This window comes from Schistosoma mansoni (genome assembly GCF_000237925.1).
Source record: "Schistosoma mansoni, WGS project CABG00000000 data, chromosome W unplaced supercontig 0185, strain Puerto Rico, whole genome shotgun sequence".
In the NCBI taxonomy this organism is placed as follows: Eukaryota; Metazoa; Platyhelminthes; class Trematoda; order Strigeidida; family Schistosomatidae; genus Schistosoma; species Schistosoma mansoni.
Genome location: NW_017386022.1, coordinates 76,487 through 92,301, shown reverse-complemented (window position 1 = coordinate 92,301; position 15,815 = coordinate 76,487). Strand labels below are relative to the sequence as shown.

The 15,815-nt window shown below is 38.6% G+C and overlaps 2 protein-coding genes across 3 annotated transcripts in view; one reads left to right on the top strand and one right to left on the bottom strand.

Moving 5' to 3' along the window:
• Smp_075440.1 (hypothetical protein) overlaps positions 1-4,745 on the top strand; it is a gene marked incomplete at its 5' end in the record, with an annotated part of 35,471 nt that extends 30,726 nt beyond the window's left edge. The window contains 2 exons of one of the 2 annotated variants that reach the window (XM_018790957.1): positions 1,595-1,614; positions 4,163-4,745. In XM_018790957.1, coding sequence (XP_018645809.1) covers positions 1,595-1,609 — 15 coding nt within the window. In that variant the 3' untranslated portion in view covers positions 1,610-1,614; positions 4,163-4,745. The remainder of the gene's footprint in view (positions 1-1,594; positions 1,615-4,162) is intronic. The other variant, XM_018790956.1, reaches the window with a different exon arrangement.
• A 2,611-nt stretch (positions 4,746-7,356) lies between these two features.
• Positions 7,357-15,035, bottom strand: Smp_075450 (heparan sulfate 2-o-sulfotransferase, putative; the record flags this gene model as incomplete). The annotated part of the gene is made up of 2 exons (XM_018790955.1): positions 7,357-7,797; positions 14,856-15,035. 2 exons carry the CDS (start codon positions 15,033-15,035, stop codon positions 7,357-7,359), a joined length of 621 nt encoding a protein of 206 aa, XP_018645807.1.
• Between the last annotated feature and the right edge of the window lie 780 nt (positions 15,036-15,815).

Here is a 15,815-nt window from a genome sequence, read left to right as displayed (position 1 = left end):
CCGAGAGTGGGGAGAGTCCGCTCTCCCTCTCCAAATGCTCTCACATGGCCAGCGAATATATAGCCTCTGCCAGGGAAGTCCTACTCACTGCCTTCTCGTGGCGGGGGTGTTGCTTACGAAATTGAGAGGACGAAGAGCGAATGTCCGGCGCTTTAACCGGGTTGGTGGACACGGAAAGTCCACCTAGGGGAGTTGGAAAACCCTGATTCCAAACCAATGGTGCACATGGACTCCAGTATCCTGAGAGAACAAATGGCGTACGAATCAATCGTTGGTCACCGGCTACCATGGGACTGCATCTCCTCACGATGCTCCATTGTCTTGTGGATCAGATCTTTCGGTCAAAGGCTCCGGGTGTGGGCCCCTAAGAAAACCATCTGCTTCAGTTCGGGCACCTTGGCAGTATCACAGCCCTCAAGCAAATCGAATGAGATTTGTATGGCGCATATGTATCTGGTGCTTCCTTGTACCAATATTTATGTGTTTAAATAAATAAATAAATAAACACAATAGATTGACTAGTTGTATGAGATTTCCCTGTTTTCTACGTAGAAGACCAATAACATTTTATGGTTTGGATACGAAGTCGCTTATGGCAAAAAAGTATGTCTAGTTTGGCAAATTTTGGAAGATATAAGTTGTTCCATGCTTTAAAGACATAAAAGATCTACTTGGGGCACAAAGTTATTAGTAAATTATATTCTCAAACTTATATGAATGGTATCAGCTTACCCTATCGTTATAATAGTAATAAACAGATGACGCATGTATTGTATAAACTCACTATACAGTTATCGTTACAGTATGTTTGTATGTTCTGCTAACAGCATAAACTATTGCATTCAAAAAAGACATATTCTAAGTCTGTATGCATATTTACACTAGATATGCCTCTGCCAGGGAAGTCCTACTCACTGCCTTCTCGTGGCGGGGGTGTTGCTTACGAAATTGAGAGGACGAAGAGCGAATGTCCGGCGCTTTAACCGGGTTGGTGGACACGGAAAGTCCACCTAGGGGAGTTGGAAAACCCTGATTCCAAACCAATGGTGCACATGGGATCCAAGATTTTGAAGGAACAAATGGCGTATGAATCAATCGTTGGTCACCGGCTACCATGGGACTGCATCTCCTCACGATGCTCCACTGTCTTGTGGATCAGACTTTTAGGTCAAAGGCTCCGGGTGTGGCTCCCTAAGAAAACCGCCTGTTTTAGTTTTGGCACCTGGGCAGTATCACAGCCCTCACACAAATCTCATTCGATTTGTGTGGCGCATATATATCTGGTGCCCCTTTGTACCAATATTTATGTGTTTAAATAAAATAAATAAATATGAAACACAAAAAAAGCTCCATCTAGGTAAAACAATGACGATAAAGCTGTCCAACTCACAACTGATACAAAATTGTCAATATCTGTGTAAGGACACAATTCTTTTTTTATTAGGATGCTAGATTTCTCCAAGTGTTTATCTCTTATCAGTATCATAAATTAATCCAAAATAGTATTGCTTTAATGCTTACTTTTTTTTAGTTTTTTACGCTAAAAACTCATATTTTTCTTCATTTTTATTTGTTTATTTATATACAACTTAAGTCGCCTACTACATAATTCAGGTAAACTTGAATTTGCCATTAGAAAGTTGTGGTTTATAGTTCGTTTTTTCTGCTAGTAATCTCTATCTCTTTGATTCCTTATATAATTGCAGTAATTAACAACTATATTCAAATCAATTCATTTTCATGTCAATAAAGTCTCATTTATCGCGTGGTGATTTTCTTTGTTTTTGGTTAAGATAAAGAGATTGAAATCTATTTCTCACCCCATGCCCCAATATTCCCATGAAATCTGTGCGCAAACAAATAAACAAATTGTGTTCAGTAGTCCTTTTACGCTCAAAAGCTTTTTTTTCAATAATAATATGATGATTTGGTGCCAGATAAAAGCTCGGCATATATTAGGAAGGCCCGACTGGATCTTGCCAACTCGTGCTGTAGGAGAAATATGAGTCTTCCGACCAAAGAACGAGCTTACTGGGCAGCAGTTCGCTCCCTTCTATTTTATGAGTGTGAAACATAGCCATTAGAAGTAGAGCATGTTCGTAGGTTACTAGCATTCGATCATCGATGTCTTCAAAGCATTACTCGTGTATTTTAGGACCACTGAGTAAGAAATGTCTGGGTTAGGGATATGAGTAGGTATTAGGTAATGATGGCGAATCGATTGAAGAGGTGGTAAATATTCATCAAATGAAGTTGTTCGGACAGGTGTGACGTATGTCCAACTACCGCTTATCTCGATGGGCGACGTTTTCTGATGTAGGAGTAGGATGAAAGGAAGCTAGGGTGATCATACCAAAACTTGGGATCAGTCCATCAAGTCGTTGACAATTGGACTGAGACATGTTGATAGTTGTATACTATGTGGTTGAGGTCCGCGTGAGTATTGTAACCAGTGGTTAGAGACTGAATGACACAGCTCAAAATTGTTTGGAATGGCTCAGGTGCATCTGTTCTTCCAAATCCCCTATAGATTTCTTTGATTTTATTGCACTACCTTATATGTTCTTGAATCGTACGTTCGATGCCTAATCATTTCTGTTATCATTAGAGCTGTTACTACCTCTAGTAGTCTTGGATTTGTCCTGACGAAATTATCTCTCTGTGTTAATGGGTTATATGCAGTTGAACCGATGTACAAACATACATATGAGGTTCTACTTTGTGAATAACGTATCCTTAACAAGAAATTTGTGCTACTCATATGGAACTATTTCATTCGCTGGGAACAGTCTGTAATAATGTATTTATCTCCGAATAAATCTTTTTTGGAATTTATTCCTCTGTTAACAGATGGGATCGTTGTACACCTCTCTGTTAGTTTCTAATATATTTCCACACATGATTTCACGAAAAGTTTTTGTTACAGTTATTATTGATTATGAAGGTCGTTTGTCTCATTAACCTATTTTTATTTATTACTTTAATCTTGTTAAAGTTTTACAATGAAAGCTATAATAATATATGTTCATTTAATAAATTACTGATTTTCTTCTGCAAAATCGACATTTTTTAAAAAATCTGCATTCATATCTGATACGTGTTTGCATGTACACGTAACCATAATTTTTTAATACTATCTTTTAATGTTAGTTATTCTGATCTGTCTTCTTAGATCTGGTAACTTTCTTAGGTTTATTGATTCCATCATCATTATTAAACATTATCGTTTTTTAATTCATCGAGATTCTTTTTAATTTCTAAAAGTTAACAACACATTTATTGAAACACCATTAAAAATCATGAAATACTGAACCACTGTATTGGAATTATGAAACGATCCAAGTTAGACCATCGTTGAAAACCTGGAAGCACTAGACGGCTGTTTCGTTCTAGCATGGGTTTCTTCGACAACACTCATCCACGAGCCTGCATACTGGAATCGAAACCAGGACTTTCGGCCTCGCATGTGAACGCTTAACCTTTAAACCATTCACTCAGCATCCGACGGCGTTAGTGCTAAACGTCGATCAACCTAGAGGTTAAGCGTTCGCATGTAAAAAACCATGTCTTGGTCCTGATTTCTGCATCCAAATTTGCAGCTGCACGATCCTTAGGAGCCCGATACTAGACCAAAATGGCCGTCCAGTGCTTCCAGTTTTACAATGGTTGTCTAACTTTAATCAGTCCATGATTTCAAAGAAATTCAAGTCTCCGAAATACCATACTGACTCAATTGTTGTTTAGTTTTCTATAACCAATACTAGGATACTAACATCTGTGAATGATAACGACAGAAACTATTGAATAATCACATTTTGTTATAACTAGGAAATTTCAGTATTAACTAGTATCTTATCAATTGTTATAATGTAAGTCTTTGCATATATAATTCAGTTGTTTTGTACACCACTTTATTATTCAAAAAATCCGATAATTTTGAACCACTTTTGAAGAATTCACAGTTAAGCAGGACAACAAACATGTTTAATATATTTTCCTGGTTTTTATTTCTAACGATCCTTCAATTAATACTACTTTGAAATGATAAAATGTAATAACGATAATCTTAAAACGGTTATCTAAAATTCATAATGATGATTCCTAAAAATCCTAACTTGTTAGCTTATATCTATCTGAATTTTATTTGTCAATTTCGTTTCAGATATCAAATGCTTTAAATTCAGCTGTATCAGTGGTTACCTCAAATTTTGTCACACCATTATTATCATCCTCATCGTCGTCATCAGTAGCAGCATCATCACCAGTATCATCTTCAAACTCAATCAGAACAGTAAATGAGGGTATCGAAGATCCCCCTACTACCACATGAGCCACTATTCTTTCTTTGTTTGATTTTTCCATTGCAACATCTTATCTATGTATTTTGTTGTTATTTTATTCTTTTTTTATGATCAATATGTCGTAGTAGAATTAACAATACAATAAGTTGATTAAGCAAAAAAATGTCCGTTTATCTTTTTAATTTCTTCAAGATCATCAAATAAGCAACTCTATCAATTCTATATATTTAAATTGTAATATTTAATACATTATAACATTGATATAATGAATTGTCTTTTTTGTGTGTATCCTTTACCTTCAAACAGTAATGATGATAATTGTTATTTGTTTGACCGACTGCTTTAGTTAATTCATTCCATTCAGTTTTTTTAATGAAGATTCCCACTATTACTTACATATAGAAAATTGTTTTCTGTTGAGTTAAAAATATATATTACATCAGTACATAGAATACAATTTTCTTATTGCTAGTATTGTAGATCGTGAGTTTTCTTTTTCTCAACTTTCTCACACCGTTGTTGTTGTGCTACTTATATCAACATAAGTAGTATATATCGTGGTCAGGATTAGAATATCTGGCAGCAGAAGATTGATAGGATCCAGAAGGGAAGAACAGAAACAGAAAGCAATTAGTATGGGGATGAAGGAACAGTGAAGTCTGAGACGACTGATTGACATTTAAAAAGGAGCAGTCAAGTTTGATTAATATTTTGCAAATTAAGTATTTACTGTTTGATTCTCAGATTTTACCAAGATGTTCTGTAATTTTTGTGTTGAAATGCATCCGATTGTTCCCACTGATGTTTGTGTTCACCACAGTGTTGCTGTTATTTTATTCAGGAATTGGTTATGCTATTTGTCAAGTTGTAGTAAACTTGGACGGTACCGTGGTTCAATATTCCATTGTTTTTTTTATCTTTCTGATATTTTATGGTGGCAGATATTTCGAAATCCGGTCAAAGTAATACTTGTAGTAGACCCCTACTGAAGATGATATCTAAAGTGTTCTTGAAACCTCTTTTAATGATGAGTCAATCTTTAAAACCAGTTGAACGAAAAACAGTAAGGATGGATAGGTCTGTCACAACTAGGAATAACCTGTATTACATACCAGATTGTGTTATAAAAACAACCAACTAAATTACCATTATCGAAATATCAGCTGAAATAATATGAGTTCGATTATATTTCCCCTTGTTTTCATGTACGTATGCAAAACCCCACTGGAAAGTTTGTCATAATACCACTTGATAGGTTTCGAGAACTGTGAAGTAAATTCTTTACTTATTGGTATTATGTCATTTGTACACTTCATATCGAAAATACTGTCGATAAAATATCAATGTCAAGAATTAAGACTATGAATAGTTATCTAAGTAATTAGTGATATGGAAGATGAAAACGTGTTCGTAGTACTCAATGTCTGAACTAAAATGCTTTTAGAAATTAGATCATTAAAATAGTCCAAGACTTCTTGGTCCAGAATTTCCTAACGTTTTTATTTAACTGATTCAATAATATTTTACATATATTGTGTAAAGTCTTTTAAACAGATAAACTCAATTTGTATTTATTAGGTGACTTTGTATGTCTAAAATTAGTTATCTATAATCATCTATAAGTAGATTTACTCTGTTTAAAACTGAATTTAAAAGTTATTATTTGTTCATCCTAGTTGCTTGTAAACAATGCATACTTATATGAGGGGCACGAACTAAGCCTATGAATTAAATCTTCGTGGATCGGAGAATGAGTGACGTACAAACTAATTTCCTCTGATCGCCCAAGACATTATGTGTATTTTATGTTAGTCTTTCGTATATATGCATTTTTTTTACAAAGTACTCTACTTCTGATCAGCAGTTTCGTCTTTGATTCCAAATCATTTGGGAGCTTGCGTCAACAATACGGTCTAGTGCACACTCTTCATGGCCAGATGCATAATTGCACATCATCGATGAATCAGTATTATACTCATTGATTATGACAATCGGAAATCCATTTTTACAATTGTGATCCATAGGAAGCACAAATGTGGATCGACCCATGGTGATACAACCAGGACCATCAAACCAATAAACTCTAGTCACAAAATCAAATCCAGTGAGGTTAAAGTTATCATGCTGGTAGTAATGCTAAACTAAAATCAAGGAGAGTGGTTCATGAAGAACGAATGAGACTTGGAGTGAAAAGTACGTAATCATTAAACTCAAGTTAAATTAAGCATATCTACCACAATTCAGCTGATTTTAAATTATCTCCAATCATAGAGTATGATTATCTCCCTGGCTGTAACCAAAAAGTTTAGGCATCCCTACACGGCTTAGATTAAGAATCAATGGCTTCATGGATTGTTTCTATGTCATGTCTCACTTTGGATAGCTCTGGCCTTTCAGTTAACAGACGCCCTAACCAAAACTACTCAATCACCCGTCCCACCATATATGAACAATGTTTCAAAGGCAGTATATATAAGTTTCTGAGAAGTTATTTTTTAAAATCATTTATAATTGTATTAGAAATGAAGTAAACCAATTTTAAATTCGCTATCAAAAGTTTACTTACTATATTAACTGGACAACAGCACCGATCTCTGCAACATACTACGATTTCCTTGTACATAATATTTCTATTCAGTAACAAACAATATTAAGCACATGTAGTCAACATTATCGTCAATCCACAAATATTTAAACAGCTTAAGTGTACAGTTTTACCTTTCCATTGTTTTATTTATAACAGAACTGATAAGTATTCATTTGAAGTCCATAAAAAATTTTATTAAATGCATAAGATTGATGTAGTTGAAAAAAAAGTAACCAATAACCTGATTTATGAAATCGATCAAATCTACTAATTGTCCATGAAAAAAAGCCAGAGTAAAAGACTCATAAAGTACTAATTGTACAAGGCAATTTCAATTAAATGCAACTCGATGTAAATAAAAACGGTTAATAAAATAAAGTATAAAACATGGTACAAATAAATAATTTTCTGAAACGTCTACCATGATAAAAGGATTGTATATATTAGAGCAAAAAAAAGTATTCGAAATTAAGCGCCAAATTTTGGACGGATTTTATCAAAATAAATCTTTTCTTTATACAATGCAGAAAATCTTGAAAGTGGTTGGTGTGAAGACTGTCCTTGGAGAGCATTGAGTATTGTATGGAATTCTGTACGTACAAAGTTGTAAAACTCTTGTTCAGCTTGCCAAATCGGATTGTCTTGATATATTTTAGTCGTTGCCTTACTAATTGGTAATTTATAATTTGTGCGTCTTAGATGCCATTTATCTTTTGAACGAGATATTAGATTATGAGCACCGGTAAAGAATGATGGTAAGAGTAGTTCTAACAAGTTGACAAATTTATCAAATTCTTCTGTCAGGCCAACAATAAGATAATCTTCAATCACACGACGTTTAGCAGTTTCTAAAGCAACTGGATTACCAGGGATTCTGCAATACATTGCTTGTCCGCAGAAAAACGGTACCTTAGAAATTCATAAATACAGTGAATCAATAGAAAGTTAAAATTTTGGATAATATACGTTTGTCTACTAATAATTTGATTTGGGCATATGTTTACTAAAGTTAAGACTACATATGACTGAGTATATGTCTCAGTATCTACATCTTCGACGCATGTCAGTTTTTAGTTCTATTCAGCAAATGTCTGAATATTTCCCTATTAACAGACTCAGAATCAACTAAACTGATGAGCTGTGAGCCTACTTAACATAAATTATAGTCATGCTACAGAATAGCAAACGTTCTAGCGAATGATATATATTATTTGTTTAACTTTTAATTCAGCAAAAGATTGATTGAAAAAAAAGTACTAAAAGATATGCTTTGAAGTAAATTCTTATTAATTTAGCTTACAAATAAGCTTCCCGTAAATACACTTTACCATATGTAAACCAGATTCACTTTAGCAATACACATTTATAGATTGAATAGCTGTTTGGTCTGAGATTCTACTGCAAATCACAGTCAAGAAATCTTAACACTAGATAATATCTTGTAGAGAGTAGGTTTTACACCGCCCCCAAATGTCCTGGTACGGCCGAGAGTGGGGAGAGTCCGCTCTCCCTCTCGAAATGCTCTCACATGGCCGCGCGTATATAGCCCCTGCCAGGGAAGTCCTACTCACTGCCTTCTCACAGTGGCGAGGGTGTTGTTCACAAAAGTGAGAGGACGAAAAGCGAATGTCCGGCGCTTTAACCGGGTTGGTGGACACGGAAAGTCCACCTAGGGGAGTTGGAAAACCCTGATTCCAAACCAATGGTGCACATGGGCTCCCGTATCATGAAGGAACAAATGGCGAATGAACCAGTTATTGGTCACCGGCTACCATGGGACTGCATATCCTCACGATGCTCCACTGCCTTGTGGGTTAGACCTCTAGGTCAAAGGCTCGGGGTGTGCCCCCTAAGCAAACCACCTGTTTCGGTTTGGGCACCCGGGCAGTATCACAGCCCTCTCGCAAATAAATGAAATGAAACATTCAACTGACAATTGTATTCTCGTTCATACTAGAAACAAATCAATTTGCATTATCACTATTATTATTGTTATTATTATTATTTACCATATCGCTAATTCACCCCCTTTTATCCCCAATTTGTGTAACCTTACTTTTCGACTTATGCAGCAGCTCGCTCTTGGTGGAAAATCTGTCCTATCTAAACGATCTCCAGTCACTGTCTGGTTGAAAGTGAATGCTTCCACCGATTATGAATACTGAAGCAGTCTTTCTGAAACCACGTACGCCGTTCAAGCTGGCTTCCTTCAACGTTCGCACACTAATGCATATCAGACAACAGATAAGGCTGGCTATGTCTTTGGAAGGTCTTAATGTTGATGTTTGTTGTCTATCCGAGACCCGTATTCAAGACTCTAGTGAAGTACTACAAATCCGCTCTCCATCTGTCGCCTCGAAAAGCTTGTTCCACGTGCGCTTATCCAGGGACCCTGTGGCATCTTCGTCTGGTCTTGCTGGCGTTGGTGTCGCACTAAGCGCTAGGGCTGAGGCAGCACTAATCGATTGGATCCCCATTAACAGTCGGTTATGTGCTGTTAGATTAGAAAGTTCCATCAAAGTGAGAAGAAATCGGCGTGAGAAACGGTGTCTTTTCGTCATCTCCGCCTATGCCCCGACAGATTGCAGCCCGGATGCAATCAAGGATGAGTTTTACCATCAGTTAACTGTTCTCCAGAAAGCGCGTTCGACAGATATTGTAGTACTAGCCGGAGACTTGAATGCACAGGTCGGGCGTCTAGGCACAGAAGAGAGTCGTTTAGGTGGCCGATGGGGACTTGTTGGTCGCAGGACAGATAACGGGGACCGTTTGCTGCAACTGTGCACAGACCACAACCTGTTTCTGGCCAGCACTAACTTCCGGCACAGTCATCGCCGGTGTGCCACCTGGCGTCCTCCCTCTGCATCCCAAGCCTGGACTCAGATTGATCACATCGCGATCAGCTACCGCTGGCGTGGTTGTGTACAAGACTGCCGCTCCTTTTGGAGTACCTATCTGGAGTCTGATCATGCCCTGGTCTGCGCCAATCTCACCTTACTTTTCAGTGGCCGAAGGATTGACCGCCATCAACGGATCGATGTTAGTAAACTGGCTGCAACTTCTGTTGCAAGTAAGTATCGAGCGGAGCTAGCTTCTAGGCTAGCTACCATCCCACCGAAAAGTATAGATGAGCATTGGTTGCATCTTCATGACGCCATGAAAATGGCGAGTAAAGCCGCTTGCGGCTTCGCGAAACGTCCCGCTTACAAGCACTGGGTTTCTTCTGGCTCCTTACAACTGATGGAAGCCCGTCGGTCTACTCCGGGTGACCGTGAGTTTGACCACAAACGAAGGCTGTTACGTAATGAAATTGGGCAAAGCTTGCGTAGGGACCGAGAAGCCTGGTGGTCGGAGCGTGCTAATGAGATGGAAGCAGCAGCTGCATCTGGTAACTGCCAGAAGCTCTTCCAACTCATCCGAGCCACTGGCAGCAAGAAGTCTGGTGTGAGTGAAACAATCTACGAGGATGATGGGATGCCAATCACTAACATCTCTCGACGTCTTGGACGATGGGCGGAATTTTTCGAAGGGCAGTTCAACTGGCCTGCTGCTCCGGCAACATCAACCAGTTTGTCCTGCCCCCCATGGCCGGTGACGACTGATCCACCAAACGAGGCGGAAGTCCGCAAGGAACTCCAACTCTTGAAACGTTACAAATCACCGGTCCCAGATGACTTACCTCCGGCTCTTTTTAAAGATGGTGGTGACTTTCTGACTAAGGAATTGACTGTGTTGTTTGCAAAGGTTTGGGAGCAAGAAAGTGTTCCAACATCATGGAATGAGTCGATAGTCGTCCCTATCTTTAAAAAGGGTTCACGTTGTTCCTGTAATAACTATCGGGGGATAAGTCTACTTCCGATTGCGTCCAAACTATTGGCTTCTATCATTCTTCGTAGGTTGTTTAAAACCCGAGAACGATTGACTCGCGAGGAGCAGGCTGATTTTCGTTCTGGTCGAGGATGCATTGACCACATCTTCACCCTCCGCCAAATGTTAGAACACCGTCATACTTATCGCAGGCCAACAATCGTAGTGTTTCTTGATATCAGGGCTGCCTTCGATTCGTTGGACAGGACTGTTCTCTGGGATTGTCTATTGAAGAAGGGTGTGCCTGAGAAGTTCATTAACATCTTAAAGGCCCTGTATACGAACACCTCAGGTAGAGTGAGGGCATACAACCACCTTTCTCCCTTGTTCCATTCGAGCAGTGGGGTTAGGCAGGGTTGCCCAATCTCACCATTCCTCTTCAACTTTGCCATCGACGACATCCTGGAAACAGCTCTGATGGATGTAAGTAATGGCGGTGTGGATCTGCTGCCTGGAGAACTTCTCGACCTCGAGTATGCGGATGATATTGTCTTACTGTGCGATATTGCCCAAGGCATGCAATCCGCACTTAATCAGTTGGCAATCAGTGTCCGCAGGTACGGCATGTGCTTTGCACCCTCCAAGTGCAAAGTACTCCTACAAGACTGGAAAGATTCTAATCCTGTACTCACCCTGGATGGTGAGCAGATTGAAGTAGTTGAGAAGTTCGTGTATCTAGGTAGCTACATAAGTGCTGGTGGGGGCGTGAGTGATGAGATTGATGCACGTATAATGAAAGCCAGAGCGGCTTATGCCAATCTGGGCCATCTTTGGCGCCTTCGTGATGTTAGTCTGGCTGTAAAAGGTCGGATCTACAACGCGTCGGTGAGAGCAGTTTTGCTCTATGCTTGTGAAACCTGGCCTCTCCGAGTTGGGGATGTTAGACGTCTCTCTGTGTTCGATCATCGTTGTCTCCGAAGGATTGCTGACATCCAGTGGCAACACTATGTTAGTAATGCAGAGGTTTGGCATCGTGTGTTCGGGCGCAGAGATGATAATTCAATTGGTGTCACCATCTTGAAACACCGACTTCGGTGGCTTGGACATGTTTTACGAATGTTGTCCCAGAGGCTTCCACGTCGTGCATTATTTGCCGACTCTGGGACTGGTTGGAAAAAGCGGAGAGGAGGTCAGTGTATGACATGGTGTCGTGGTATGAAAGAAAGCTGCAAAGGGCTAGCTTCTGTTGGTCCTTCACGACTCCCTGGCTGGGGTCCGAGAGATGGTGCAATACAGTGGCTAGAGACGTTATCAGATATGGCTCAGAATAGAAGCCAGTGGCGATCCTGCTGTAACCTTCTACTTTCTTCATAAAGAGCGGCTATAACTTTCCTAACTGAGAGAGCTCTTCTGGTTGTACATTTCAGTTCCCCCCATCATTACTCTTCCCCTTTTCTTTTTTTCCTTCCTTTATATATACGCATCTTCTTCCTTCTCCTCCCATTCTCATTATTTTGTGTGGCTCATATGTATCTGGTGCCCTTTGTACCAATATATGTGATTAAATAAAATAAATAAATAATAAAAGGTTTTACACCGAATAAAAAGGACTAGACAAAAATGACATTAGTCACTACTCAGTGATCAATCAACTGCACACTGAAGTGTTAAATGACGCGAACAATGCGGGGGTGATTTATATTAAAACTAATTAACTAGTGAGACTTATGCTACATCAGTACTATCCAGTCATGGATCTGGATACAATAGTTCTAACCAATGAAAAGTCGGGATTCTTCAATAATAACAAAGCAGATGCTTCCTCTAACAGCCAGGGCAACAATAAACAAAGGGACGTGGAATGTTCAAAAACATAAGACCGCGAGGGTAATTCAAAGAGAGGCAAAAATGAGAAACTATAACCTAGCTCAGCTAGGAATAAGTGAAGCTTACCGGAAACAATCTATAGACAAATGACTGGCGTTAAGATCTCTCTTTATACGACCTAGATACCTTACTTGGTTAGCCCCCAAGGCAGAACGCAGTTGAACAAGAACGAAATTATATTCCAAACAAACAAAGTTAAGTGGGACTAAAAATCAGTGGGAAAACCATTGGTAAATTCATAATTTACACACAAGAATATTCTAGGGTCTCCTCCACATATCATCTAGTTGTAATTGGCTAAAAACGGGCAAATTAGCGTGCTCCAACAAAGAAATCTAAACAACGGCGACGTGAAGATTGGAAAACACACTCAAGATGCCTACATCAGATGACCAGCTCAAACGAATTCTGCAGTAGCACCAAACACAAATTGATGTACAAATGTGGTTGTTAGAAACTCTGACGAAACAGCTTAACATGCACTGTTCAGATCCGTATGTTAAGTCAACTACTTGTGATGCAGTTGCCAGCACCATTCCATAATTCAGTAATGATCCTGGGAGTGGGAATACTCTATCCGCATGGTTCGAGTATTGGGGAGACATATTTAGAATACGATGACGCGTGGGAGACTCGATTGTTGATATCCAAGTTGAAGAACAACGAACATTCACACTACACTGACCACATATTGACACGGTATCTGATATAACCCTAGTGCCTAGAGAAACGAATGCTCTGCTTGGAAGACCGCCAGAGAAACTATATAACAGCTAAAATATATCGCGGGGTACGTTGAAACTTGTTGGCGAACAACAGTGAGAATTTTCCGTGACTGGAATTAATTCTAAAGAAATACGTTATCTAACAGACCGACCAAATACTGTTCTTCTTGGTCTAGATGTGTTAGGAAAACTTGGAATAACCTATCAACAGTGCCTGTAGTGTGTCGTGTTCATCATTGGACACCTCGAGATCTGCGACAAGGACAAGTGGGAGCTCATTAACCAGTACTATCAGATGAAGTAAGAGAAGAAACTCTTCGAGACTCAGGCTGGACGGTCAGGAAAGTACGCCAATTATTCAGTCGTTTCCGAGAACTGCAAAGAGATTACATTACTTTCAGTATCAGGCAATGGTTTCGACAGTGTTGGTGAACCGAATGAGGGATTTTGCAGACAACCGACTTCGAAACAAAAAAGCTGGCTTTCGTAAGGACAGATTAGATACCGACGAAACCGCAAAACTGCGAATCGTTGTTAAGCAATCTATAGCATGGAGCTAACCATTATAATTCAAATTCCTCGTTTCTGAGAAAGCGTTCGACAGTATAGAGTACCTGGAAAGATTTTCAGCGGCATACATAAACCCTTCGAAGGATTGCATTTGAAGTAAATACTGATGTTAGACGAAGTTGTATACTCTTGTCACTTCGATTTCTTCTATCTGTTGACTGAGTTATGAAGAGTTCCGCATATCAGGAATAACACAGGGTGCAGTAACTTGGACTCGGGTGGATGAATTGGACTTTGCACATGATTTAACCCTGGTATCGCATACACAGCAACAAATGCAGGTAGAGAAAGCCAATGTAGCAGTACCTTCTGAACCAGAGGCCTCAAAATTCACAAGATAAAAAGCAAGATCCTGAAGTATAGCACAGCAACCACCAACCAAATTTGGAAGTGGCAGAAACCTTTATGTACCCACCCAGCATCATCGATGAGCAACTTTCTGATGTAGATGTCAAAGCACGATCTGAAAAAGCAAGAGCAGCATTCCTATAATTGGGGATTATGTGGAACCCAAAAGAATTGTCACACAAGGGCGGAGTCAGTATTGTTAACACCAATGTTAAAGCAGCTCTATTGTACGGAGCTGAAAAGTGGAGGACAACCATAACCAGCACCAAAAATGTACTGGTACTTGTGAACAGCTGTCTACACACGATATTCAAGATCCACTGGTCAGAGACAATCAACAATAATCTACTCCAATAGAGAACAAACTAACTGCCATCAGAAGAGATTGGGAAAAGACGCTGAGGGTGAAAGGAAACACTTCCGAACAAATAGTTTAACAAACTGAGCGCCGAGTATATAAAAGATATCAAATGGATATATTATATTTGAAACAATCTCAACGATTGAAACTTGAGTAATTTCAACATTTAGTCCAGCAAACTGGTCTGAGCCTCTTTAGGGTTATAATTAATCGCTGGAATGATTTTAAATACAGTTTTTCACGTTTAGAAATAAAAGTTGTTTACTTACTTGGACCCAGAGAAGTTGTGGACTACAATCACTACCATTTACAAGAACACATTCATCAAATGTTTGGTTGCGAGTCACAAGATCAAACATACGTTTACGCATCAGATATGGCCTGTAATCATCGCCATATCGTAGAAAGTAATAATAAGACACTAATCTGTCTAACGGATTTCTTATCATATTAATATATATTGGGTTAAACAATGATCCATATTTGAGAAAATTTATATAAGCGAAATGCCCATGTATAATCAGTGGATGCATACTGGTCCAATGTGTCAGATTATCTATAAGATATAATTCATTTACACGATTTAAATAATGTTTACTTGAAGAAATGTTCAAGTGTATCACATGTGTATGACTGTAATTTTCTTCAATTAATTGATAGACTAAGTTTATTAAAGATGTACTACCTGTTTTAGGGATTCTGTTGTAAACAACAACTGGATATGACTTGATATTACTGTCCGCACTATGAGCATTATTGTTATTGACAAATGAATAATTATCTGTTTTTGAGAACTGTTTTGCCGACATAAAACAATTTGCATAATGATAATTTAGAAACCATTTATTAGCATAAAAGATAAAAATCAGAAGTGATACACTACTGAATAATGAAAATAACACGAACAATCGACGATTTAGCAGAACCCTGGTAAAAAAAATTATGATCAAAAGAGTTGTATGAGTTAAAAATGTACGTATGTAAGTGTGCCGTATATAATGCTCATAAGCGTAAATGATAAATTATTGATAAATATCTACAACTAAGTATATTTTTAATGAATTGTTCATATACCCTAGAAACAACCGTGTAAAACCAGGAAGTACCGGACATCTGCAATTTCATGGCTGGAAGGGCTCACAGAAAACTGACGTTTGTTAAAGTCTTTAACTTGAAGAACAAAGTCGTTTACATGCTTTTAAAAGGTGGTAATATTCACTAGGACCGTG